Source organism: Heterocephalus glaber, unplaced genomic scaffold (genome assembly GCF_053883595.1).
Source record: "Heterocephalus glaber isolate CG9 unplaced genomic scaffold, H.glaber_assembly_v1.0 deba00001479, whole genome shotgun sequence".
NCBI lineage: Eukaryota > Metazoa > Chordata > Mammalia > Rodentia > Bathyergidae > Heterocephalus > Heterocephalus glaber.
In genome coordinates this window covers 22,104,493-22,130,172 of record NW_028258316.1, presented here as the reverse complement: position 1 = coordinate 22,130,172, position 25,680 = coordinate 22,104,493, and the positions used below count along the sequence as shown (strand labels likewise).

Here is a 25,680-nt window from a genome sequence, read left to right as displayed (position 1 = left end):
AACCAATCCAACTCTGGTTTCACAAGTGAAGTGATTCAGAATGAGTTTGTCAGCTCTCAGGGGCCCTCTCGCTGCATAGGATAAATAACATATATCTCTCCCACGTGTTTCCTAAAATGAAGGCTACCTCTAATCTCGCTCCTAGCACAAACCTTCACACACTGAACTATGTGCCAATGACACAAGAAGCTCACTTTGCTGGTCATGGGCCATAGTCTTGTCTAGTACATTTATGCAACTGAAGTTGGCTTTAATAATGTGACAGGTCTATAATACTATAATAATCAGTGATCTCTGTAAAATTGATTCCTTCTTCTCCTTTTCATTATAAAAGGAAACTTTATTTCAGAGTAGAAAGTGCATTGTCTGAACTCATCAACACCCTCTCTATCCCTCTCCTCCCCAATTTGTTGCAGACCAGGATGAAAGAGCAGCTGAGCTCAGCAGGGAGCAGAACGAGAAAACCATCCGGAGCACGCAGACTGCGCTCCGAAATTTCCGCGAGTTCCTCATCTCCAAGTACCCTTCTGAAACAAGAGAAATTTATGTCATCCCTTGCAAGGAGTTGGATGCCTACCTTGCCTCTTTCTTTGTTGATGCCAGGCAGAAGGATGGGTCTGAGTACGAACCCAACAGCTTGGCAAATTACCAGTGTGGGCTTGAACGATACCTGAAAGAGCACAGGTATGGCTACAGCATCACCAGGGACAAGGAATTCAAGCGTTCACAGGAGGCCCTGAAACAGAAGCAAATTGAACTTCGATGCAAAGGAAAAGGAAATAAGCCACACAAGTCCATGAAGCTCACCTTTGCCGATGAGCTCATCCTGCGGAAAAGGGGACTGCTAAGCCGATACAATCCTGAAGGTCTGCTCAACCTTGTCTGGCTCAACAACACAAAAGCTTTTGGGCACTGCACAGGCTTCCATGGATCTACCTTGAAATGGGGTGACATCCGACTCCGGGTAACAGAAACGGGGCTGGAGTACTTGGAGTGGATGGGTCAAGACACTGGTGATCTGAATGCCAAAACCAAGAGAGGGGGGACGGACTCCCGTGTATATGCCACCCAGCATGCCCCACAGACCTGTCCTGTACAGGACTATAAGGAGTATGCCCAGCGGCGGCCCCCTGCCATGCGCTATGAGGATGCCCCTTTCTACTTGTCCATCAAACCAGTTGTAAACTTGGCGGCTCTGCATTGGTACAACTGCCAGGCTCTTGGCAAGAACAAGCTGGCCAAGATGGTGAAGACCATGTGTGAGAAGGGCAACATCCCTGGCAGGAAAACCAACTTCAGTGTGTATCAGAGCTGCAGCACCTTGTCCGAGGCCCAGAGCAACCAGCTGGTGCTTATCTGTAACAACCTGAGCCAGCAGGCCGCCCAATCAGTGGCCGGGCACTCCAACAGCGGCAATTTCATTGTCTCTGCCTCCTATGACTCTTCCTCAGACACTGCTTGACCAGGTGGCTTGAGCAAGACCCCAGTTTGGTTACTGTGTCCCTAGAAACTGTGATTATACACTGCTTCTCATTCACTCTCTGCCCTCAGTGTTAACTTTATAAAAATATATATAATATATTTTTCTTTTTGCAAATAAGCCAATGGAGATAGTTTAGTATTACTAACATAGTATTTATAGGGTTAAGACAAATGTCCTCGTGGGTGATTACATGTAATTACTGTTACAGACTTTACAAAACCATAGTGGTTCTCAGGCAACAGAGTAGAGAAAGAATTCCGTTTTTAAAATATCAAAAAGGAAACTGAGTCATTGTAGACACTGTGTCCTCAACTCCTGCTTTTCCTTCCTACCCTGCTTCTTACTTTTTGTCTCCTTCATAAGTGGCTTTCTTTTTAATTTTTAAAATCTATATTAAGAGGGCCAGGGATTTAGCTCAGTGGTTCCGGCGCCTTCCTCGAAAGCACAAGGTCTCGAGTTCAATCCCCAGTACCAAAAAGAAAAAACAAAATTGATAAGAGCAGACAGTACTAACTTCACTGCTCACACAAAAGTAGTATTTAGCCAGATCAGAATATGAAAGTATGGTATAGGCTCAAAGTATTTACATTCTTTTTTTAATTAGTTCCTGTGCCTCATGTTTCGCAGTATGAATATGCAGATATTTAGCTGACATTTTCTCTTTCGGGGGAAGAAAATAGAGGGAGAAATAAAGGTGCCATTCTTTTTGGAAGATTTGTAATTTTAAAATAATATGCGAAGTCTAATATTGTGGCAAAAAGACTGTTACATAGCTCATTTTTACTGGTGTGCTTGGACACAGAATATTTTTTAGCCCTAAAAATTGGTGTAAATGAAATTTTTATTATCAGTCACAAAATGTTCTAAGACTACCAAAACTTTAAAAATATTCCGAAGCTTTAGATTGTTTATTAAGCATAAAGAAAAGGTAGAGAACGAAAAGGTCTTACTAAAAATCTAGAAGCAGTAGTTTAAGACAACAAAAAAGCATTCTCTTCAAAGCTCAGATCTTGTGAATTATTTATTTATAAGCTTTAAACTTCAGTCTCTTTTTCCCTAGGGAGGTTACTTGACTCTGCAGTTAAGATCAAAGGAGTATTGACACTAATTTTAAGTAATATATTTTGGTAACAGTTTTAGCTGAATTCAAAGCATTCTTGAAAATATGCAGGTTTCTTCTACAGGAAATAAAAACACTTATCTGAAGTATTCTATAATTGTAGTGATAATTTTAAAATTGGTTAAACATTTGTGGCAGTTTTTCCAAGGTCTTTGTTTTCAAGTCTTAAAGGCTGTGATGAATTACTTTACTAGTTAAGACACTTCCAAAATAAAATAAATTTAGACATTAGACCTATGGCAAAGCTGAGCTAGGATCTATCCTGTATGATCATTAATATACATAAACTCCAAATCTTAATTGGTTTTCTGGATCTGGGCATTCTGTTGGGAGGTATTTTTCTTTAAAGCAAACTCATAATTCACATTATCTAGGAAGGTGGATGGTATTTTATATGTTAATTTATTGCAGGACTAGGAAAAATTTAATTCTGAGTTGCTTTGTCATGCAGCTGAGCTGTCCCATGGCAAGGCATTTCTTTCCACCACTAAGTCCTAAGTACATAAAGACATTCCTCTGTGTGTTCTTGCATTTGCACAGGAGCAGGAAGTCTGCCATTGACTTTATGTGGCGGAATTAACTTCATTTTTGTGACTTTTCTTCCATAGAGAAGCATCCATTTGTGCATCCAGAAACAAGAAGAAAGGGCAGAGCATAAATTTCTATATATATTAATCCTTTTAATAGCTTTGAAAAGAAAATAAATTATCTCCATTTTACAGTAAGATCTTGATAAATCAGATTAGATCATAGCCAAGGAAATAGTAGTCTGCCATCTTCAGAGCTTTTTTTCTTCCCCCTTTTCAGTACTACCCTATAATTAGTTTCCAGTGATTTGAGCCAGAGATGGGGGCAGTGTCTTTCCATCTCTGCAGGTTGATTAAAAGTAATGCTGAGTGATCTTTCATGGCAGCACACTGTGTTCTCTACTCTCCCCTTCCCCCATTTTATTCATTTGAAACTAGAGCCTCTTTTTCCAAGTTCTGTTTATAAAATCTTGCTTTTTGGGAACTGGTCCATCAGTGCACAGTACAGTCTACTTTTTTTTTTTTTGGTACCAGGGCTCGAACTCGGGTCCTTGTGCTTGCTCAGCAGGCGGCGAAACCACTGAGCTAAATCCCTGGGCCAGTACAGTCTATTTTAATGGAACTCTTCCTTAGATATTCTTATGTGAGATATCTCTCATTTTTAAAAGTTTTTATGAATTACTCAAAATGTGATTGTGCATTTTATTTTTAAATGACATCATTTCTAAATTTTTGCTGTTTTTGACAGCAAAGTAAGTTTGTCTTGGGGGGGAAAGATTGAGTTACCAAAATGAAAATCTGTCTTGCCTAATCATACTACATTTTCATTTGGACTAACATAATTAACTTGAGAATGTGACTTGTTTTTATTTGTTTATATTTTGCTGTGATTTTGCTGATAGAAACACTGACATTTAGATTCAGAAAAGCAGTTTTTCTGAAGAATAATTTGGTAGTTAGTAGAACATAGCCAACTTATAATAAATACAGTATCTCTTTGAATATTAAGTTATGAAAAACTTGCAACTAACACTAAATTTTGTATTTTTATCTAAACATTACTGAGGCTATAATTGCCAGAGGCTATTTTTATTATTTGGAACTTTAACTTACCAAAAAAAATCATTTCCCACTGTAACAGGCGTAGCTGCCAAAATCAGATATTTGTTTTAGGGAAAGTTCAGCATTCTCCAGGTGTTCACTACAACACAATGTGCTCCCTTTTCAGGCAACACATAAACAAAACCATATTTGCAGAGTTTACACATTAAGAACAATGTAATGCCATGTAAGAAATTCTCCAGTGTTCCTCACAGAACTCTGGAAATTTTGCATTTTCTACAACAAAAACACTGAGCCCATCTGTCAGCATTCGGGTGACATAGCTGTGTAATTCAGTCTTTCTTCCATACTCAATAAGAGACTGGCTCTTGCAAACCATAAATTTTAGCAATTTTCTTTTAAAAAATATGATATTTGAAAAAAAAGTATTCAGGATATTTATCCAAGATGACTTATTCTTAAGATTCTATTAAAATCATTGTATTCTGAATATGGTTCATAAATATAAATTATTACTTATTTTAAATTTTTTTTCACCACTAGAAATTGAACCCATGGGCTTACATATGCTAGACAAATGCTCTACCACTGAGCTATATCCCCAGGCCTTGAAATATTTATTTTATAATTATTTTCCCCATGTTAAATTTTTTCCAGTGTTAATAATTGCTTGATGTTCAAAAGAATAGTCCAAAATTTTTCTAGGATAGATCAGGTCCCTGGTTTTTCAGATCATTATTAGCTGAAACTTTCATGGTACTAACTGGTCAGAGTTATGATTTAGTTTCCGGATGCCATGAAATCAGTGACTTTATTGAGATGAAAATTGATAGTCACATAAGCACATAATTATTAGTCAGCTAGGATCTAGACACTGGGAAGAATATAAAGATGTGTCCAATAGTTCCTACTCTCAAAAAAATTCATGAACGATTGTAAATGTTTCATTTTTGAGAGCTAAGCAGAATCTCTAAGCCAAAACTATTTCACAGTCTCCCAAACTTTGTACTCCTGAAATTTGTCCATTATTATTTATTCAGTGAATATGTTGATTTGCTGCAGAATACCTAATACTGCTTTGAATATTTTGCGAAGACTCTCCCTTAGAGCCCATTTTAAAATCCATGAGAAGGTGAACCCATTTCTATTATCATCTGTTGTGTTCACATAGGTGCACACAGGCATAGGAATGTACAGATTTGTCATCAACTATTATTAAGTACACTATACCCTTCTACTAAGTGCTTTTATAAATTGTTTCTCTTAATTTTCACAGTAGTTGCTTTAAGTAAAGATCATTATTTCTCTTTTGTAAATGAGGAAGTCAGAGTGGCCAAATGGGTTGCCCATGTCACAATTAATGCTTAAGAACATCACTCTCTGAAACTAGATCCTGATCCTGCTAAGCCCTGATCTTTTCTGTGGTATCTACTTGTTTGAGGAGTGGTTTGCTTGTGCTTCTATGGTAGGCCTTCTGAAGTGATCAATTGTAATGAAATCCCTGGTGTAATAAAATCATCGCTATTCATTTAACTTTGAATTGATAGAGATCACTACTATGAGCTAGCATGTTTGTGAGCACCATAATATTTAGGCCCTGTTACTGTATTTACTTTAAAATGAGACATTCAGCAGAGTTTATTTCTTCTGGCCACTAACAGCAGAAGTTTGTGTCACTCTTCAAAGAACACATAACTTTGCCATAGAGGTGTTTTTGTATGTGCACAAAAAATGATAAATGTGATTGACCTTTGTTTTACTCCAAGTAAAGCCAAAACCCATTTATAGGAGAGTTCCTTATAATTCAGACAGGGAAGGGGATGTTCTAGGCAGAAGGAATGCCTCTCTCAAGCCCATAAACCGATATTATCATCGACCAGGTACTAAGTATTGGTTTTAAGTCTGCCAGGGAGTTTGGTCTCACCTGCAAATTTGGAACCAGCAAATTAACAGTACTTAATAGAGCATTTTGTTATTATTGTTTTTGTTTTCCTCATGAAATATGATTGCTGTTGTGGAAAACTGGGGAAAAAATACCATCTTTATGATTCTCATAGAAATAGACTGTGAAAACATTCAGATTTTTTCTAGTTTGATTATATCCACCATTTAATATTAAAGAAACATTTCTGATTTTAATCACTTCTGTTTATCTAAAGGAAAGGTGTATTTTGATCTTTATTTCTCTAGTCAAAATAAGGTTGTAATACTTAGCACAAATTTTTAAAACTATAATAAAGGAAATAAGTTTCTAAGCCTAGAGAAAAAAACAAGGGGAGTGTATGATAATTTATTGCAGTATGATATTTTTAAAAGGTGCATCGGGGGCCAGGGATTTAGCTCAGTGGTTCTGGCACCTGCCTCGCAAGCTCAAGGTCCTGAGTTCAATCCCCGGTAGCAAAAAAAAAAGATGCATTAATGTTCGACCCTGGTACAAAAAAAAAAAGATGCATTCATTAAAAAGTTATAGGGGGGAAAAAGTTATAGGGGAGGGGTATGTACCTCATTGGTAGAGTATGTGAGGCCCTAGATTCAATACCTAAAACCAGAAAAAAAAATAGTTATAAATATTAGCAAATTTTCTATCAATCAGTTTAATAAATTTTTCCCAAATAGAATTTGTTTATCCAAGATATATCTCTGCACATCCATGGTATGATATGATGCAGATAGAGCATTGGCAAGGACATCCCGAAATTTTTTTGCCCTTAATGTATAATATTCAAGCATTGCTATTCCTCCCCTCTCAGATCTGACTGAAATGATGTGAGTGCATAGTTTTACATAAGGCAAAGTGATGGAGCTAGGAAAATAAAATTTTCCTTATCATCAAATGGAACTGGGATTAAAAAAAAATAACTGCAGATACCCTATTAATGGATTGGTGTATATCTAGTTACATAACAACAGGAAAAAAGGAAATTGACAAACTACCAACAATTCTCAGTTCATTTTCTCAAAATTTCTCATGGCCCAGCTTTTGTAAGTTATCAAAGTTAACTGAAGACCTGATTTGGTATTGAAGATTGTATTTCTTTAAAAGATAGCATTTTAATACATTAAATTGAGTTTTATGTAATTTGTGACTGTTAAATTAGAATCAGAGAGTATTAGAGCCCTAATATGAGCAGAATGTTAATTATGCCACAGTATTAATGTAAATCATTGCCTTATTGAATTATAATCATAGAGGGTAGCCCTGGGAAAGACTCAACAAGTCATCTAATCCAGTGATTTCCAATGCTGAGTATAGAGTACTGTGCCCTCCTGGGGGTAGGAGGGCAAAGAGATGGAGACAGTAAAGAGAACATACCTTCAAATACATTCCCCCATGACTCTCATGTTCCCTAGTGTCCTGCCTTCCTTTGAGACTAACTAAACTGAGTTGCTGTTACCTCTGTTAGGTATATCATTCAGGTGTGCTGGCTGGAAAATAAGATTGGAAACATCTAATCCACTCTATTTTTGTAGATGAGAAAACATCCCCAAAGAGATGAGATCTTCTTACCTTGTTAGGTTGGAGCCAGGATGAGAACCCAGGCACTTTCTGATTTTCTGTCCACATGTAAATGAATAAGAGTTTAGGAAGAAAAAACAACCCTACATGGAAGTTAACCATGAGTTAGAAAAGAGTATCTTTTCCTTATTTTCCAACTGTTAATTTTTTTAAACCATCATTTTTATTAGTAGATTCAAGTTAGCAGTTTCCAAACAGGCTATTTTTTAATGTGAAATTTCATTTTTCACTGTGTAGTGTTATATCTTGATTTTAATAGCTTGTCGTTGTGATCTGAAATTTGTTAGGGTAATCTCTAAACATAATTGTTTTCTTTGACTCTGACAAATATCTCTCAGCCTACCTCATTTATATTTTGTCTTCAATTATGAAAGAAAAACAAAATATCCACAGTCTTCAAGTATTTGAATTCAAATGATAGATCGTGTACTAAAAACTAACTTTTGTTTAATTTGGTATTTATTGGACATCCAGGTATATAACAACTCTATTACTGGTTTTGGATTCAGGCCATAATATCTTCTTTTAGTCTACGGAAGATTTTTTAAAAATCGTATTTGAAGGTTTTGAACATATCCTCAGTCAAGAAGATCAAATTTCTAATTAAGATGAGTCTGAAGTGAATTTATTTAGAGATACTGAAGGGAAAATGGTAGCCAATTAAAGAGGCCTACAGCAGGAAGATGTAGAAATACAAAATATATTTCTCACATCCTGCTTTTTCTTCTGAAAAGGAATTCAAACATAAATATGAGAAATTCCACAAAATTTTAATTTATAAATTATACTTAGGTCGTAAGTGAAAATAAGGTCAAATTCTAGGATGTTAAAAAGGGACAATGTAATTATTTGTCTTTTATGGAATGCTGAATTTTGCTAGTCTAATGTGTGTTTTGGTATTACACTGGAATTAAAGAATATTTTTACCATTATGCATTTATTTCAATAAGAGCTTTGAAAATGCATTGACATAATTTATTTGTTTGTGATATATAGAATTAAAAAGGCATCAGCAATATAGAATACTAACAGTAATTGTGCATACAATATTTTAGTGATTTTATGCTTGTTTATTTTTTGTAATTCTTACATTTTATAAATCAAGTATCAGTATACTTCCACTAGAAATTAATTTATAATTGATTATACTAGACGAAGTAGCAGGTCCACATTTAGGGTTAATCCACTTGGATTAACTTTAACTGAACTTTTATACTAATAATTCATTATATTACAACTTTTTAAATAGCATTTATAATGAAGAACTTTTGTTTTATAAAGTATTTGTTACAAAAAAAGAAAAATCTTGCCAAAAACCATTACAATTTCTATGCATTGTGTAATAGTCAGTGATGTCATTGTTGAGATTTTGCATGTTGTTATAGGTGCTCTTTCATATGTGTTTGTGTTTATGTGGAATTGTTAACCATTGCTGCTATCATTTACTGTAGTTCAAGTGACAAACTGTGCTAAAAGGCTGTGCCAGGGCGGGGGATTTAGCTCAGTGGTTCCACCGCCTGCCCCGCAAGCACAAGGACCCAAGTTCGATCTCTGGTACCAAAAAAACCAAAAAACAAAAACAACAAAAAATAATAATATCTATAGGGCCAGGGATTTAGCTCAGTGGTGCCGCCGCCTGCCTCGCAAGCACAGGGTCCCAAGTTCGATCCCCAGTACCAAAAAAATGTAAATAAAAGGCTGTGCCAGTCAACATTAGTATGTGTGGCTTGAGAAAGTATGTACTTAGTTGGTTAATATTTTGAGCCAGCACTTAATGTCCTCTACAGAAGGAAATATTACAGTTGTTAAATGGTGCCAATCTTGAAATCTTTGTTTCATTATATATCATTCCAGGGTAGGTCAGCTTTTCTTCCAGACTTTTCCAACTCTGAAAGTGAACCATTTACAAAACGGGAAAGCAAACAAGAATTCTAAACTTTTCCAAGTACTTCTTCCCCTAGAATTTTAAATCTATTTTCTTCTTCGACACTTGAGGACCTTACAGAAAAAATAGTGACAAATAGAACAGCATAATTTTCCTTGATGTATATATTTTTAGGCCGACTGGTATAACAATAAAGACTTCTAGGTGCATACGTTATCTTAGTTTGTTATCATGTCTTGTTTGAATTGCATTAAATAAGAATTTTATTTTATTTATAAGGGACCATTGAAACCTTACAGTTTCCAAATGTTAACTTTGACATTCAATATTTGCATAGATTTATTTAACATACTTGGTTGCCTTATGACCTCCCAGATTTTTTCAAGCTCACCTGCTTATTTCAGCTCCTGTTATTTCCCATGTGTGTCAGCAGTTCCAGACAAATTCTGAAAGTAGAGAGAAAATTGTCCTAACAGATTAACTCTACTATACTTTGTTAAATTTTAACATGGGGAAAATAGCATTACATTTGTACACTTTTGAAATGGAGGGAAAATTGTCATAAAATATTAAGAAAAGAAGACTGCTTCCTCAAGACCAACATGCCAAAACACCTCACTTTAGTACAAGATTTCCTTCTGTTGGTTCAATGAGTTTATAATGACAAGATTCCTTTAATGAAGGGATTATAGAAGCTTTTTGTGTGACTGTCAGATACATAGCCACAGCTGATGCTTTATTGGAACACATTGCTGCTGAAATTACCGATTTAATTCTAAGAATATTAAAACTAATTCATCAAGGTCCCCTGCCACTTCTTTGCTTAGAGGAAAAGACAGGCAAATTTTAACTGTGAGCCTTTTCTTCACAATATGCTTTAAACATTCACCCTTCAATGAGGTGATAAAGCAATAAAAGAAATTCAATTAAGTATGGTCTGAAGAAGCTCTGCCTTTGTCCCTTGGTCTCCAGAGTCTTACAGAAGTATTTTTTTGATTCCTACATTGGGAATTTCCAGGCAAAGCCTTTGTACCAAGAATTGCTTTTTAATTTTGGACACCAAAGATTATGGCATGATAAATCCTGATGATTAATTATTTCTATTAGATAGCATTGGGCACATGTGTTTGAATCCTGTTCTTGTATTTATTTCTCACCTTTAGGTCTTCTATGCCTGTCCTGATGCCTCTATGCCTAAGATAATTTTTTAATCAAATAATACATATATGTTTGTTAGGTTTCTGATTTGAAGTTTCCATTTTTCCCCATGACTTTAAATGTCTTCACTGCTAAATTTACACATAGATTTGCCAGATTAGCCCCCTGATGAGTAATAGTTTGTACCTTTTAAGTGAAACTGTAATTATAACCCCATAGACCTGAAACCTGGTGAGGGAGTAACTGGATGCATTTTGGATTCAGTAGAATCAACATGTGTGACTCTTAGCTGTTAAAATGAAGAATGTTCATGGCTTAGAAGAATCAGTTCTGTGCTCAACTTCAATGAGGGCTTCCATCTTATAAAAGTATGTTTAAGGTTTATTTTATCACTTAGAAGTTGGAAAGAAAAAGTTAGATTTATCAGTTTAGGCACTAAAATTTAAGGCCAGGCATCTGTTTAAAATATAATAATTACAATTAGTGCTTAGAAAAATTTTATGAAACAATATAGTACAGTACTGTTCTTTGAGGTTGCATTTACTTCTACCCAATTCAATAAATTGTCATTTCTCACTACTTGGCTTTTTTTTGGGGGGGGGATCGAACTCGGGTCCTTGAGCTTGCGCAGCAGGGGGCAAAACCACTGAGCTAAATCCCCGGCCACTACTTGGCTTTTAAGTGATTTATATGAAAAAAGCACTTGTGTGTCAGTTTCACTCATCATATCATAAAACTTCTTTAAGCTGCTACCATTATTTGTGAAAGGAAGAAGAAAAAGGTGATTTGTAATGGGGGGAAGTTATGTTAATATGTTAAGATATTTGACTGTGATGCTCTTGGTCAATAATCCTCTGCCAGTTGGTATTTGTAATATAGAACTTTTTCATTAATAAGAATATATACTATTGACTTCAATTTTATTTTGCTGCACACTGATCTTTTACACTAAGATGTTTTCATGTTTATCAGCTCACTGTTTTTGCTTCATATTTGTCTGTGTATTTGTGCTCTAAATAAACTTACAGTTTTGTGTCCCAGGAGGCTCCTCCATTGTGTGTATAACGTTTACCTCTAATGTAATGTATTTTTCTATTATTTTCAGTTTTGTTGGTAAGCCTACAATTTATGAAAATAAGAAAAGCAATCCAATAAAGTCAGCTAATGAGTGTCAATAATGTCTCTATAATAAGAGCATGCTTTAGTCATAGTATTTTCTCTGTATTTGAGTATAATGACCAGTCCTCATTTAATAAATTGTTTTCTGCAAAGCTGGCTGATTTTTATAGCTACCACAAACAATTTAAAAACCAGTAAACCACATTTTGAAAAAACAAAAATTGCTAACCTGGACTCTGCAGTGGCCCCAGGATATAGGCAGTTCATTCTCAGCCAAGCATTTCACAGTGTCTTTTCTAACCACCTAGGAGGATACAGTCCTGGAAGGGAAAGTGTTTCCCAAGTGATTGCTCAAACATAGCCCATAGTGTAATAAAACTCTTCAGTAAGGGATCTGTAGCTGACTTAATCACAGCTTCCTATAGCCCCAAGCCTGAAAATCCTGTTTATGGAGCAGAAAGCCCCACTGCAAACAAGGAACTCAGCACCATCTATCTGTAGAGTTCTATTGGTCATTTTTCTTCACCTCCAGTAATCCTTTGTCAATTGCTTTTTAATTAGGTATAAAATTATGCCAAACTAAGTAGACGTCAAGTCCTAGACTTCCTTATTATTAGGAAAATCTGTTTAGTCAGATGTAAATCTCCATATGTTGTTACACTTAGCACGTTTACCAATGTCCTTTGAACAGAATAGGAATGGTTGCCTAAATAATTACGTTGATTGATTTTAGAAATCTCTGTTGTGTCCCTAAACTTCTACAGTGCTGTCTTTCATAGTTATTTTGCAAAAGTACAAATACATTTTTCATGTCTGAAAATCTTTCCTTACAGCTAAACATTCCAAATAGAAATGACCAGTTTTGTAGAATAGTACTTTAGATTATAAGATACCTCATATATAGATACTTAATGCTTCAGTATCTCAAAAGATGGTTTTAAAAGGAAACATTGAATTTGATGGCAAACATTTTCACAGAGTGAACTAAAAAAGTAAAACTAGCGTTTGCTTTCTTAAGATTTATAACGTTTTAAAAATGCTAAGGCAATAGCCAGTTGTGGTACTATGTATATGCCTGACTACTCAGGCTGAGACCAGCCTAGGCAATTTAGTAAGACCCTGTCTCCCCTCTCCCCGACAAAAACAGCTAAGCCTAAATAAATATTTGTCGTGAATAATTCGGCAAATAAAATAGAAACTAAAAACCAGAGGATTCTTCATTATCCATAGATAAAAACTTAGAGTTAGCCATGGTGGTGCATGCCTGCAGTCCCAGCACTCAGGAGGCTGAAGTAGGAGGATCGCTGCAAGTTTGAGTCCGGCCAGGGCCACATAGGGAGTTCAAGGCCAGCCTGAACTACATAGCAAGACCCTGTCTGAAACAATAAACAAACAAAAACATTTTAAAATTTCTGGTGTTTTAATTTGGAATTTTTGCATCCATACATATACTTCAAAATTTTTAATTGTATTTGTTTTGTGTGTTTGTGGAACTTTAGTATTTGCAAGTGGATTGTTATTTCTACATTTTTTCCATTGCACAAATATGCCAAGACCTATTTTACAATGCTTTTGTTAGATTGACTTTGTTTCTAGTTTTTCATTTTTATAAATTTACCTATTTCTCTTTTATTAGTGCATATTAGTTATACAGAATAACAAGTTTCATGGTGGCATTTTTATACATGTATATAACATTCTTTGGCTATATATTCCCCTATCCCAGTAATCCCCTTCTCCTTAGGATAAATTTCTAAAAGAAGAATTTTGGGGCCAAATAAAAAACATTTTATCTATATTTCCTGTGTATTTCCAAAGTCCTAATGATTTTTATAATGTGTGAAAATAATATGTTCATACCTACTGTAAAACTGAGAGCCCTACAGAGCTAGTTACTAACATGTGATGTGTAGCCTTTCAGATTCTTTCTGTGCAATTATAAATAGATCATTTTTATTTTTCTTATTAAAAATGGAATCATGCTATGCATATTAAAGTGAATCTTTAAATCATATTATGGACCTTTTTCAAGTAAGCATGTGGAAGGTAACAATTTTAAAGACCCATGTAAATATATACAGTATTAATTCTTTAATAATTCTGCTAAAGGGTTTTTAGTGAACATCTTTGTTCATTTATCTTTGCATACTTGTATATTTGTGCATTTAGCTAAAATTACCCACCAAAAAGTTTTACTGAAGTAGGCATCATTTAATATCAGTCAGGAATGTGATTCCCCTTACATCCTGGCCAATATTTAGATATGGAGCTTTCTTGTATTTTTGCAAATCTTATAAATGAAATATATGTCATTGTAATTATAATGTCTGGCTATTATTAATGTGTTTCATTATTTGTATTCTCCTATGAATAATTGCCTGTCATATCCTAGACCCATTTTCTAGTGAGTTATCTTTTTCTCATTGATTCGTGAAAGCTTTTTATATGTCCTTTGTCAGTGTTTTATAAGTATTTCTCCATTTTTCTTTATTGCCTTTTTTACATGTACCAATTCCCCACAAGGAATGGAAACATGTTTTACTATAAAATGTACTAAAAAAGAATAGGTCACACACAAAAAGAATTTGTTCGGTACAGAATTTTAAATTTGTTATTGTATGATTTTTTTTTCCAGTACTGTAGATTGAACCCAGGGCCTTGTGCCTGTTAGGCAAGCACTCTACCACTGAACTATATCTCCAGCCCTTTTTTATTTTCATATTTAGAAATAGGGTCTCATAATTACCCAGGCTGGCTTCAAGCTTGGGATCCTCCCACCTGACTCTTCTGAGATTGCAGGTGTGTTTCACTGCAGGTGCATGTTCCTGTATTTTTATACCTTCTGGGCTGTATCGTGTTGAGAAAGGCTTTCTTTCCCCCCACTCCCCAAATCATGAAAACTGTCTTTATGGAAACAACTTTTTTAAAAAAGAGCTATTTAGAAATGTGGGATGTTTTGCTTTTTGGTTTTTCGTTGTGTTTTGTTTTGTTTTGTTTGAGACAAGGGTCTCGCCATGTAGTTCAGACTTGAACTCACAGTATAGCCCAGGCTGGCCTCAAATTTGGAGCGATCCTTCTGCTTCAGCCTCCTGAGTGCTGGGATACAGGTGTGCGCCACCACCCCCAGCTAGATATGTGGTTTTATGTGTGTGTGCTATGAAACAAATCTAAATTTGTTTTTGTCTCTCCAACTCAATAGCCAAATACTGTATTTTAAACCATTTATTGAAGAGTCCATCCTATCCCCAGCACTTTGCATATTTACATATTTTTCTGGCCTCTCTGTTGTCACTTTAATTCCTTCCTTCCTTTCTTCATTTTTTCCTTCCTCCCTTCCTTTCCTTCCCTTCTCCCCCTCTGAGGATAAACCCAGGGGCACTCTATTCCCTGACCTTTTTATTTTCTATTTTGAGACAAGGTCTCCTTAAATTACCCAGGCAGGACTTGAACTTGCAGTCTTCTTCCCTTGGCCTCCCTCGGTCCTGGATTTTTTTTTTTTTTTGGTACTGGGGATTGAACTTAGGTCCTTGAGCTTGCGCAGCAGGCGACAAAACCACTGAGCTAAATCCCTGGTCCTAGTCCTGGGTTTTGTACCTGGCTGTGTTGGTTTATTTCTTTACCAGTAGCTCAGTAATTTACAGTTTAAAATACTGCGGTCTTATAGGACATGTTTATGTCTTTCAAGGCAAGGCTTGATTATTTTTAAAATTACTCTCCTGTTTTGTGTGTGTTAACTGTCTTAAACTTTAGAATCAACCTGACAAATAACAACAAGAAGGGGGGATTTTAACTAGTTACACTGAGTTAAAGATTACTTGAAGAAATTAAACATTTATAATAGTGAGCCTTCTCATCCAGGTATATAGTAAAATTCTTCATTTATCAGGAATGTATTTTTAATTTTAAGATATTTTGGAGAAGTTATTGAATTACACAGACAGAAAAGTGCACAAATCATTAGTGTATAGCTTATTTTTATGAAGCAAACATATCACTGTAACTACCACCCAGAGTAAGACAGAACATTACCAGAACCCTACAAGCTTCCTCTTGTATTCTCCCTGTTGTTAATATCTTGAAGCAGTCTTCTCCATAGAGGCCTTTTATGTGTTTAAATTTCTTAAATGGACCCTTTCAATATAGTCTTTGTTGTCTGGCTTCTTTTGTGTATTTACATGTTTTTGAGATTCAGTCAGTTTTTGCATATAGCTCATTCTAGTCCGTTGTCATTTTGTGTAATAAGTGATTCCATAAATATTTTACAGTTCCATGTGCATTTAATTGTTTATGGATATCAGTAATCTTCCATTTGGGGCTATTATGAATTACGCTATTATGCTTTTATGAACACACAAATGCACACACTTCTGTTGAGTATATATTTGGGTATAGGATCACTAGGTCATAGACTAGGAGTATGTTTAACCTTAGTAAATACGTTCAGTTTCCAAGATGGTTTTACATGGCTGTACAAATTGACACTTGTGTCAGGTGAATAAAAAGAGACTGTCTCACCAATACTTGGTATTTGCAGATTTTGTTTTTAATTTTAGACATTTTGATGAGTATATTTAATGTATGTTTTCTGAAATATTAATATTTCTTTTATATGGCCTCATTCAAGTTTTATCCATATTTAATTGAACTATTTGCTTTCTAATTGATTTGTCAGATAAATTCACTACAAATGTCTTTTCCCATTATGCAGCTTGTCTTTTCCCCTTTTTGTGACACATTTTGATAAATGTCTGCTTTTAATTTTCATGAAAACCAATTTATCAATCTTTTACTTTTGGGGCAGTGGTTTTGATGTCCTCTTTTAAAATATTTGGCTAACCCAAGGTCAAAATACTTGTCCCTTAATATTCTTTTAGAAGCTTTATTGTTTTTCCCTTCACATTTAGCTCATGATCCATTCGGGATTGTTTTGTTGTTCTGATGCGGTCAGTTAGAGTATCAGAAATTCCATATTCTGTTCTGTTTTCAAGATTTTTGTGTCTGTTCTTAGGAGCTGAGTTGGCCTATAATTTTATTTTGTTGTTCTTATACTGTGCTTTTATAGAAAAGCTATGCTATCATTTAAAGGAATTGGCTAGTATTTCGTCTTTTTCTGTTTACAAGCAGTGTTTTATATATTTGTCATCATTTGTTCCTTAATGTTATAATAATTTACTAGTGAAATCCACCTGAATCTGAAATTTTCTTTGTGGGTATTTTATGTAAGTTGAATTTATTTAATGGATGAAAGTCTATTCAAACTTTGTATTTCTTTTTCTGTGTTGGTAAGTTGTGACTTTTCTAGGTATTTGCCCAGTATTTTCAAATTTATTGTATCAAGTTGTTCATGCACATTTTTACTATCTTTTTACCATCTGTAGGATCGATAGTGATGATCCCCTTCAGTTTCTGGTGTGTAAGTTGTGTCTTCTTTATTCTTGCTGAGAAAATTTTCTTAGTCTTTTCAAATTCATCTCAACATGACTTTTGTGGGGTTTTTTGTTTGCTTGATTTGGCTTAGTTTTTGGTTGTCTACACTGGTCTCAAACTCCTGAGCTCAATTTACTCTCCTACTTCAGCCTCCTGAGTAGCTGGGAGTACAGGCATGTGCCACCACACCTGAAACTTCTATTGTAAATTTCTTTCCTATATTGTTGCTTTCTCTTCTTAATTGATTTATTTCCTTCCTTCTACTTTCTGAGTATGTTTATTCTTTTTAGTTTCTTGGTGGAGCTGATATTCAACCTTTCTTTTCAAACCTGTACAATTTAATGCTATGATTTTCTCTTTAAATGTGCAGTAACTGCATCCCTCAACTTTTGACATGTTGCATTGTCATCATTCAGTGTGCAATATTTTCTTTTTTTTTAAATTATTTTATTGGTACATTGTAGGTATACAACACAATTACATTTCTCATTGGGAATTGTACCTTTACATAAATGCATTTTGGTTCTTATTTTTTGCCCATTCCTAGCCCTCCCTTTGCCCCCTCCACCCTTCCCTATTTACAAAGACTTTATTTCCATTTTTTCCATTTCTCAGCATTTTGCCTTTCCCTTTTTTCCTTTCCCCTGCCCCTCCCACTACCCCTACCCCTTTGGACCTTTTCTTCCTATTTTGCATTATCGATTTTTCATTCTAATCATTGGTACATTTTAGGTATACAATATAATGACACTCATCATTGGAAATTTGCACCTTTACATAGTCTCTCTTGGTTCTTATTTTTCACCCTTGTCCAGCCCTCCCTTCAACCCCTCCATTCCTCCATATTTACAAAGATTTTGTTCCTATTTTTCCATTTTCTCATATTAATCCCACTCCCTTCTATCCTTTCCCCTAGCCCTCCCACTTCCTTCCCCTTTGCCCCTTTTCTTCCTGTTTCACATGACCTATTATACATTTAGTCCTTATTTACACTTTCAGTTTCTCACACCAGAGAAACTATTCGGTATTTACACAAGTGTGTCCTATTTATTTCACTTAAGAGTATCGCCTCAATGTGCATCCACTTAGCTATAAATGTCTCTAATTTCTCATTTTTTATGGCTGAGTAGTACTCCATTTTATAAAAAAACCCCACATTTTCTTTATCCAATCTCCAGTTGATGGGCATTTGGGCTGTTTCCAAGTTTTAGCTATCACAAACTGTGCTGCTATGAACATGGGCACACATATGTCACTGTGGTATGATTCTTTTAATTCTTTGGGGAAGATCACCAGCAGTGGAATAGTGGGGTCAAATGGGACTTCCAGTCCTAGTTCTTTGAGGTATCTCCATACTGATTTCCACAGTGCTTGCACCAGTCTACACTCCCACCAGCAGTGGAGCAGGGTTCCTCTTTCCCCACAGCCCCACCAGCATTTGTTATTGGTTGATTTCATGATAGCAGCCATTCTTTCTGGAGTGAAGTGGAATCTCAGCATTGTTTTCATTTGCATCTCTCGAATGACCAGTGATGTTGAACATTTTTTCATGTATTTATTTGCTATTTCTACTTCTTTGTCTGAGAAATGTCTGTTCATTTCAGATGCCCATTTTCGGATTGGGTCTTTAAATTTAGGAGGTCTGATCTTTTTAAGTTCTTTATAGATTCGCGATAGTAGACCTTTGTCTGAGGAAGAGCAGGTGAAGATTTTTTCCCACATTGTGGGTTGTCTCTTCACACTGCTGGTGGTTTCTCTAGCTATGCAGAAGCCTTTTAATAAGAAGAGATCCCACTTGTTGATTGTTTGTGCTAGTTCATGGGCAACTGAGGTTTTGTTCATGAAATCTTTTCCTACACCAATGTCTTCAAGGGTTCTACCTAACCTCTGTTCCAACTGGTTCAGAGTTTCTATTTGAATATTTAGATCTTTAATCCATTTTGATTTTAGTTTAGTGCATGGTGAGAGATACAAGTCTAGTTTTAATCTTTGGCAAGTTGAAGCCCAAGTTTTCCAGCACCATTTATTAAAGAGGCTATCTTTCCTCCAGTGACGGTGTTTGGCTCCTTTATTGAAGAAGAGATGGCTGAGGGTGTCTGGCGTTGTTTCTGCGTCTTCTAATCTGTTCCACTGGTCCTCAGGTCTGTTTCTTTGCCAGTATCATGCTGTTTTATCACAGTAGCTTTGTAGTAGAGTTGCAGGTTGGAGATTATGATACCCCCTGCCATGTCTCTGTTACCTAGAATTGCTTTTGCTATTCTGGGTCTCTTCTTGTTCCAAATGAATTTTTGGATTGTTTTCTCAAGGTCCATGAAGTATGCTGCTGGGATCTCAATTGGAATTGCATTAAATCTATATAGCAGTTTTGGAAGTATGGCCATTTTCACTATATTAATGCTTCCTACCCAAAAGCAGGGAATGTCTGTCCATTTTCTGATATCATCTTCAATCTCTCTTTTCAGAGTGCCATAGTTTTCAGAGAAGAGGTCTTTGATTTCTTTCGTTAGGTTGATTCCTAGGTATTTCAGTTTTTTGGATGCTATTGTGAAAGGAATTATTTGCCCTATTTCTCTCTCAGTGAGTCTGTCATTGGTGTAGAGGAAAGCTATTGATTTTTGTGTGTTGACCTTGTAACCAGCTACTTGACTGAATTTGGTTATTAAGTCTAGAAGACTTTTGGTGGAGTTCTTGCAGTCTTCTATATAGAGTATCATGTCATCTGCAAATAATGACAATTTGACTTCTTCATTTCCTATCTTTATTCCTTTTATTTGTTTCTCTTGTCTAATTGCTGTGGCTAATGTTTCCAGAACTATATTGAACAAGAGTGGTGATAGTGGACATCCTTGTCTTGTTCCTGATTTTAGTGTGAAGGATTTCAGTTTTTGACCATTTAGTATGACATTGGCTGTTGGTTTTTCATAGATGGCTTCTATCAGTTTGAGGTAGAGACCATCTATTCCAATTTTTTGTAGGGTTTTTATCATAAATGCATGTTGGATTTTGTCAAATGCCTTTTCTGTGTCTGTGGAGATAAACATATGGTTTTTGTCCTTGGCTCTATTGATATAGTGTATTACATTGATTGATTTTCGTATATTGAACCATCCCTGCATCCCTGGGATGAATCCCACTTGATCAGGGTGTATGATCTTCTTGATGATCTTCTGCATTCTGTTTGCCAGTATCTTATTAAGGATTTTTGCATCTATGTTCATTAGTGAGATTGGCCTATAATTCTCCTTTTCGGTTGGGTCTTTCTCTGCTTTGGGGATCAAGGTGATGCTTGCTTCCAGGAATGAATTTGGGAGTATTGCTTCCCTTTCAATTTCATTGAAGAGTTTAAACAGTAGTGGCAGCAGTTCCTCTCTAAATGTCTTATAGAATTCAGCAGTGAAGCCATTAGGGCCCAGGCTTTTCTTAGTTGGTAAGTTTTGAATTACATTTTCAATTTCATTGGTTGATAGTGGGTTGTTCAGAATTTTTAGGCCTTCTTCGTTCAACTTTGGTAATTCATGTGTATCTAGGAATCTGTCCATTTCTTCTGTGTTGTCCATCTTATTGGCGTATAGGTTCTGGAAGTAGGTATTGATGATCCTCTGGATTTCTGCTGGGTCTGTTGTAGTTTCACCCTTTTCATTCCTAATTGCATGGATTTGGGCCTTTTCTTTCCTTTTTCTGACAAGGTTGGCTAAAGGTTTGTCAATTTTGTTGATTCTTTCGAAGAACCAACTCTTGGCTTCATTGATTTTTTGTATCGTTCTCTTAGTCTCCATTGCATTGATTTCTCCTCTGATCTTTATAATTTCCTCCCTTGTATGAGCTCTGGGGTTGTCCTGCTCTTCTTTTTCTAGAAGCTTGAGGTTCAGCATCAGGTAGTTTAATTGGGCTCGTTCTGTTTTCCTAATATGTGTATTCACTGCTATGAATTTCCCTCGTAAGACTGCTTTCATTGTGTCCCATAGATTCCGATATGTTGTATTGTCATTGTCATTTAATTGAAGGAACTGTCTGATTTCTTCTTTAATTTCCTCTGTGACCCATTGGTTATTCAGAAGTGTGTTGTTCAATTTCCACGTGTTTATGAAATTTTTCCAGTTTCTTTTGCTATGGATCTCCAATTTCATTGCACTATGGTCTGATAATATACAGGGGATAACTTCAATTCCTTTGCACTTACTTAAACATGTTCTGTGTGTGAGTATGTGTTCTATTTTGGAGAATGACCCATGTGCAGCTGAGAAGAATGTGTATTCTGATTTTGTGGGGTGGAAGACTACTCTGTAAACATCTGTTAAGTTCATTTGTTCAAGAGTTCGATTGAGTTCTAGTATTTCATTACTTATTTTTAGTCTAGTTGATCTATCTATTTGTGACAGTGGGGTGTTCAGGTCCCCCACTACAATTGTATTAGTGCATATATGACTTTTCATGTCTGTTAGTATTTGTTTTATATAGTTGGGTGCACTGGTGTTTGGTGCATAGATATTTATGATTGTCATCTCTTCCTCTTGGATTCTTCCCTTTACAAGGATGTAGTGTCCTTCTTCGTCTCTCTTAATCAGTGTTGGTTTGAAATCTACTTGATCTGCAAAGAGGATAGCTACTCCTGCTTTTTTTCGGGTTCCTGTCGCATGGTGTATTGTTTTCCACCCTTTAACTTTCAGTCTATGAGTTTCCTTTTGAATTAAGTGTGTTTCTTGTATGCAGCATATTGTTGGATTTTGCTTCTTGACCCATTCTGCCAGTCTATTTCTTTTGATTGGTGAATTGAGACCATTAACGTTGATGGTTATAACTGAAACATACTGACTTGTCATTGCCATGACTTTTTCTTTTTGTTAGGTTCTCCCCCTTTCCATTTAATTTCTTGTCATGCCAGATGGGTTCATTCTGCTTTGCTTCCTGGGGTTGTGATCCTCAATGTCTGTTCCTAGGATATTGTGTAAAATTTTTTGGAGTGCTGGTTTGGTATTCACGAAGTTCCTAAGGTGCTCTTTGTCATGAAAGGATCTTATTTCTCCATCGATTTTGAAAGATAGTTTTGCAGGGTACATCAATCTGGGTTGGAGGCTGTTTTCTTTTAGGGCTTGGAATATGTCACTCCAAGCTCTTCTTGCCTTGATGGTTTGTGTTGAGAAGTCTGCTGTGATTCTGATGGGCTTTCCTTTGTATGTGATTTGTTTCTTTTCTCTAACTGCTTGTAGAACTTTGTTCTTTTGTTGAGTTTCTGGAATCTTAACAATTATATGCCTATGTGTAGATTCTTTTTGATCAAGGCTAGTTGGAGTCCTATATGCCTCACTTATCTGTATGTCAAGCTCTTTTCCCTTGCTTGGGAAGTTTTCTGCCATTATTTCTGTGAAGAGATTTTTTATGTCATCTGCCCTCTCTCCTGTTTCTTCATTGACTCCCATCAGTCTTATGTTATTCTTCTTTGCATCATCTAGCAGCTACTGGATTGATTTCTCATGTTCCCTTATAATTTTGAGGCAATTTTTCTTTTCCTGGTCACTAATTGTAATCTTATCTTCTATGTCTGAAATTCTGTCCTCACATTGGCTCATTCTGCTGTGTAGACTTTCAGTGGAGTTTTTCATGTCCTGGAAATCTATTTGCATCTGTTTTATGGATTCCATTTGTTTCCTATGTTGAGATTGCATCATGTTCCTGAGCTCCTCTCTAGATTTATTAATCATGTCTTGCACTAGGGGTACAATTTCTCCTGTTATCTGAGAAATTATTTCTGATTTCATTTTTTCCAGATCCCCTTTTGTTGCCAGTTCAGTGGGTCCAGGTGGTTGAGTATCAGAGTGTTCCATCTCATTTCCCTTTGGGGTTGCTGTAGGTGATCTGGAAGTCTGGTTTTGAGACTTATTTACATGTTTTCTCATTTCGACTGCGCTGGGGGGCTGTTGGCACCTGCATGGATTACCTCCTCTGAGCTGGGAGAGGTGGGACAGGGGCCAGGAGCAGCAGTAAGGATGGTGGCCCAAAAGCCCTTTCCTGTGGGCTGGGAGCAGCGGGAGGGATGGTGGCCAGGAAGCCCCTTCCTCTGGTCCAGGAGCCGTGGGATGGCGGCTCAGAAGCCCTTACCTCTGGGCCAGGAGCGGTGGGAGGGATAGTGGCCCAGAAGCCCCTTCCTCTGGGCCAGGAGCAGTGGGATGGGGGCTCAGAAGCCCCTCCCTCTGGGCTGGGAGCGGTGGGAGGGATGGTGGCCTGGAAGCCCCTTCCTCTGGGCCAGGAGCGGCGGGACAGAAGGTAGCCCAAAAACCCTTTCCTCTGGGCTAAGAGCAGTGGGAGGAATGGTGGCCGGGAAGCCCCTTCCTCTGGACCAGGAGCAGTGGGAAGGCAGCACAGAACCCCCTACCTCTGTGCCAGGAGCAGTGGGACTCAGTACCGTGGCCTTGTGGTCCAGTGTCCTCTGCGTCTTTGTAGTGTGGAACTGGGTGGCTGTACAGAGGACAGTGTGCAATATTTTCTAATCCCATGGATTTTTTTCTTTCTCCAGAAACAAGATATTTTTATCATAAGTACATGCTATACTTATATATTTATGTACAATATTACATATGCATATTTTAAATTTCTAGTATCTTACTTTCCTATTTCTCGTTTTACAGTGATACCTGTTCTTGTTTTAAGGATCCATTAGCCTCAGTCTCATATGATAGAAATGTGATGTTTTAAGGGTTTTTTTAGTGGTTTTCTGAATTAACTATATTATCAGGGACATGAGTAGGGAACATGGAATTGTTCTCTTTGTATTAATTGGTGACTTTCATGCTATCGGTTTTCTCAAGTTGCCAGATGATATTTGTGTGCTCACATTTTAAAATCCAGGTACAGACTGATAATTATTGGTAGCTGATAGAAATTTCCTTAAATGCTGTTAAGGGTTCCCATTTGATACTTGGTCAGAGCCAACTTCTGCAGGTAGTAGTTGAGTACAGGGCTCTACAAGTGAACTTCAACCAGCTGTGATGAATGGCTGAAGAAGTGCCCATAAATAGCATCCCTTTCAGGGTACACCCCTGAAACAAGCTGGAAAACTAGAGGCTCTCTCAGTTGTAGATACAGCAAATATATTGCCTGAGAGACAGTGTGAATTTAGAGATTTCTTTGTTTTTTTAGCTACTTTCCTTTTTCCCCCGCTCCGCGTCCAGGGAGACTGTCCAGAGTTATATGAAGCAATGCCCCCTTTCCTCTCTGACCCTGAGGAGTTCCCCTCACTTTAGACAAAGGTGCTTGCTAATATTTATGCCAGTAGTAAATACTGTTAAGTGGTAACTATGTATAGAGAAGAACAACAGCTCATACCTGATAGTCCTTAGACCACACTGCCATGCCCCGTGGTCTATTCCCATGTGCACACCCAGCTCTTCCTGACATGGAGCTCAAGAGTTTGTCTCTGTCCTCTAGTAGGGGAAAAAAAAAATTCAAATACTTTAGTAGTCCTTCTTTTTCCTATATTCATTTGTAAGTTCTTACTTTTGTTTCTCCATCCATATAGTATCCAAAAATTTCCTCAGCAGCTTAACACCAAGATACTAGTTTGTTGGGCTGAGTAGAGAAATATTTGCCTAGTGTGCCTGAGATTGGATCCCTGGCACCACTGGGGAAAAAACCTGTAAAGTAATTAAGTAAATATAATTTAACTTTAAAATACAATCATGAAGGAACTGTATGTATATTCAGTCATTTTTACACATTTTGTTTCCCATTATGCAAGCATATAACCATTCTTTACGTGTTTCACTGTGGATTAGAATTTTGGTTTGATTTTCAGTGTACTATCTGTCTTATAAACATGAAGTAAAATGAAATTATTTAAAGTTATTTAATTTTTTAATGTTATAATTAAACTTGCCCATCCTGTTTGAAACTATCCTAGTCATCAGATCACTTAGTTTCCTTACTGAAGTTTAATCCCAGTAAATTTTGGGTCCAGGATAATTTTCATAAGCACCACTCTTTATAGTAGAAAATTGAATTCTTTACTGAAAATTTTATTCCTAGTATCTGATTCCTTTGCTGTAGTGGCCAGAGCATGGAGACAAGCCTGGCTACAAATCCTGCCTTTACCATTTATTAACTCCATGACTTCAGGCAAGTGCCTGGCACAAAGAAGGTACCTCGGTAAATATTGGATGAGTGAATGTATAAAGTTACATAAACATATGAGGCTCCATTTCCCTATCTGTAAAATAGGTATAAAATTGTGCTTGCCTACAGATTATAGATAATTTATGTGAAACTTCATGAAATATAGTAGGCACTCAATTAGAACTAGTTATAATAATAGCAAATTTAATACAGAATCCTTTCATTGATACCAAGCAAGATCTACAAATAAGAAGGAGTTAGGTAGATTTGTGGGAG

At 36.4% G+C, this 25,680-nt stretch overlaps 1 protein-coding gene and 1 long non-coding RNA gene across 8 annotated transcripts in view; one reads left to right on the top strand and one right to left on the bottom strand.

Moving 5' to 3' along the window:
* The window catches only part of Kiaa1958 (KIAA1958 ortholog), a 177,176-nt gene that overhangs the window by 116,999 nt on the left and 34,497 nt on the right, over window positions 1-25,680 (top strand). For 2 of the 7 annotated variants that reach the window (XM_087183349.1, XM_021262239.2), the window contains exon 3: window positions 417-16,389. The exons of 3 other annotated variants lie outside the window; for them this stretch is intronic. In XM_087183349.1, coding sequence (XP_087039475.1) covers window positions 417-1,462 — 1,046 coding nt within the window. In that variant the 3' untranslated portion in view covers window positions 1,463-16,389. Of the gene's footprint in view, window positions 1-416; window positions 16,390-25,680 lie in introns of those variants that run through there. 2 more of the 7 variants (XM_013073898.3, XM_087183350.1) reach the window with 2 other exon arrangements.
* Window positions 9,931-24,718, bottom strand: LOC147826122 (uncharacterized). The gene is made up of 3 exons (XR_015439881.1): window positions 24,619-24,718; window positions 12,101-12,191; window positions 9,931-10,040 (listed from the first exon to the last, which is right to left on the bottom strand). It is a non-coding gene; the product is annotated as an uncharacterized LOC147826122 (long non-coding RNA).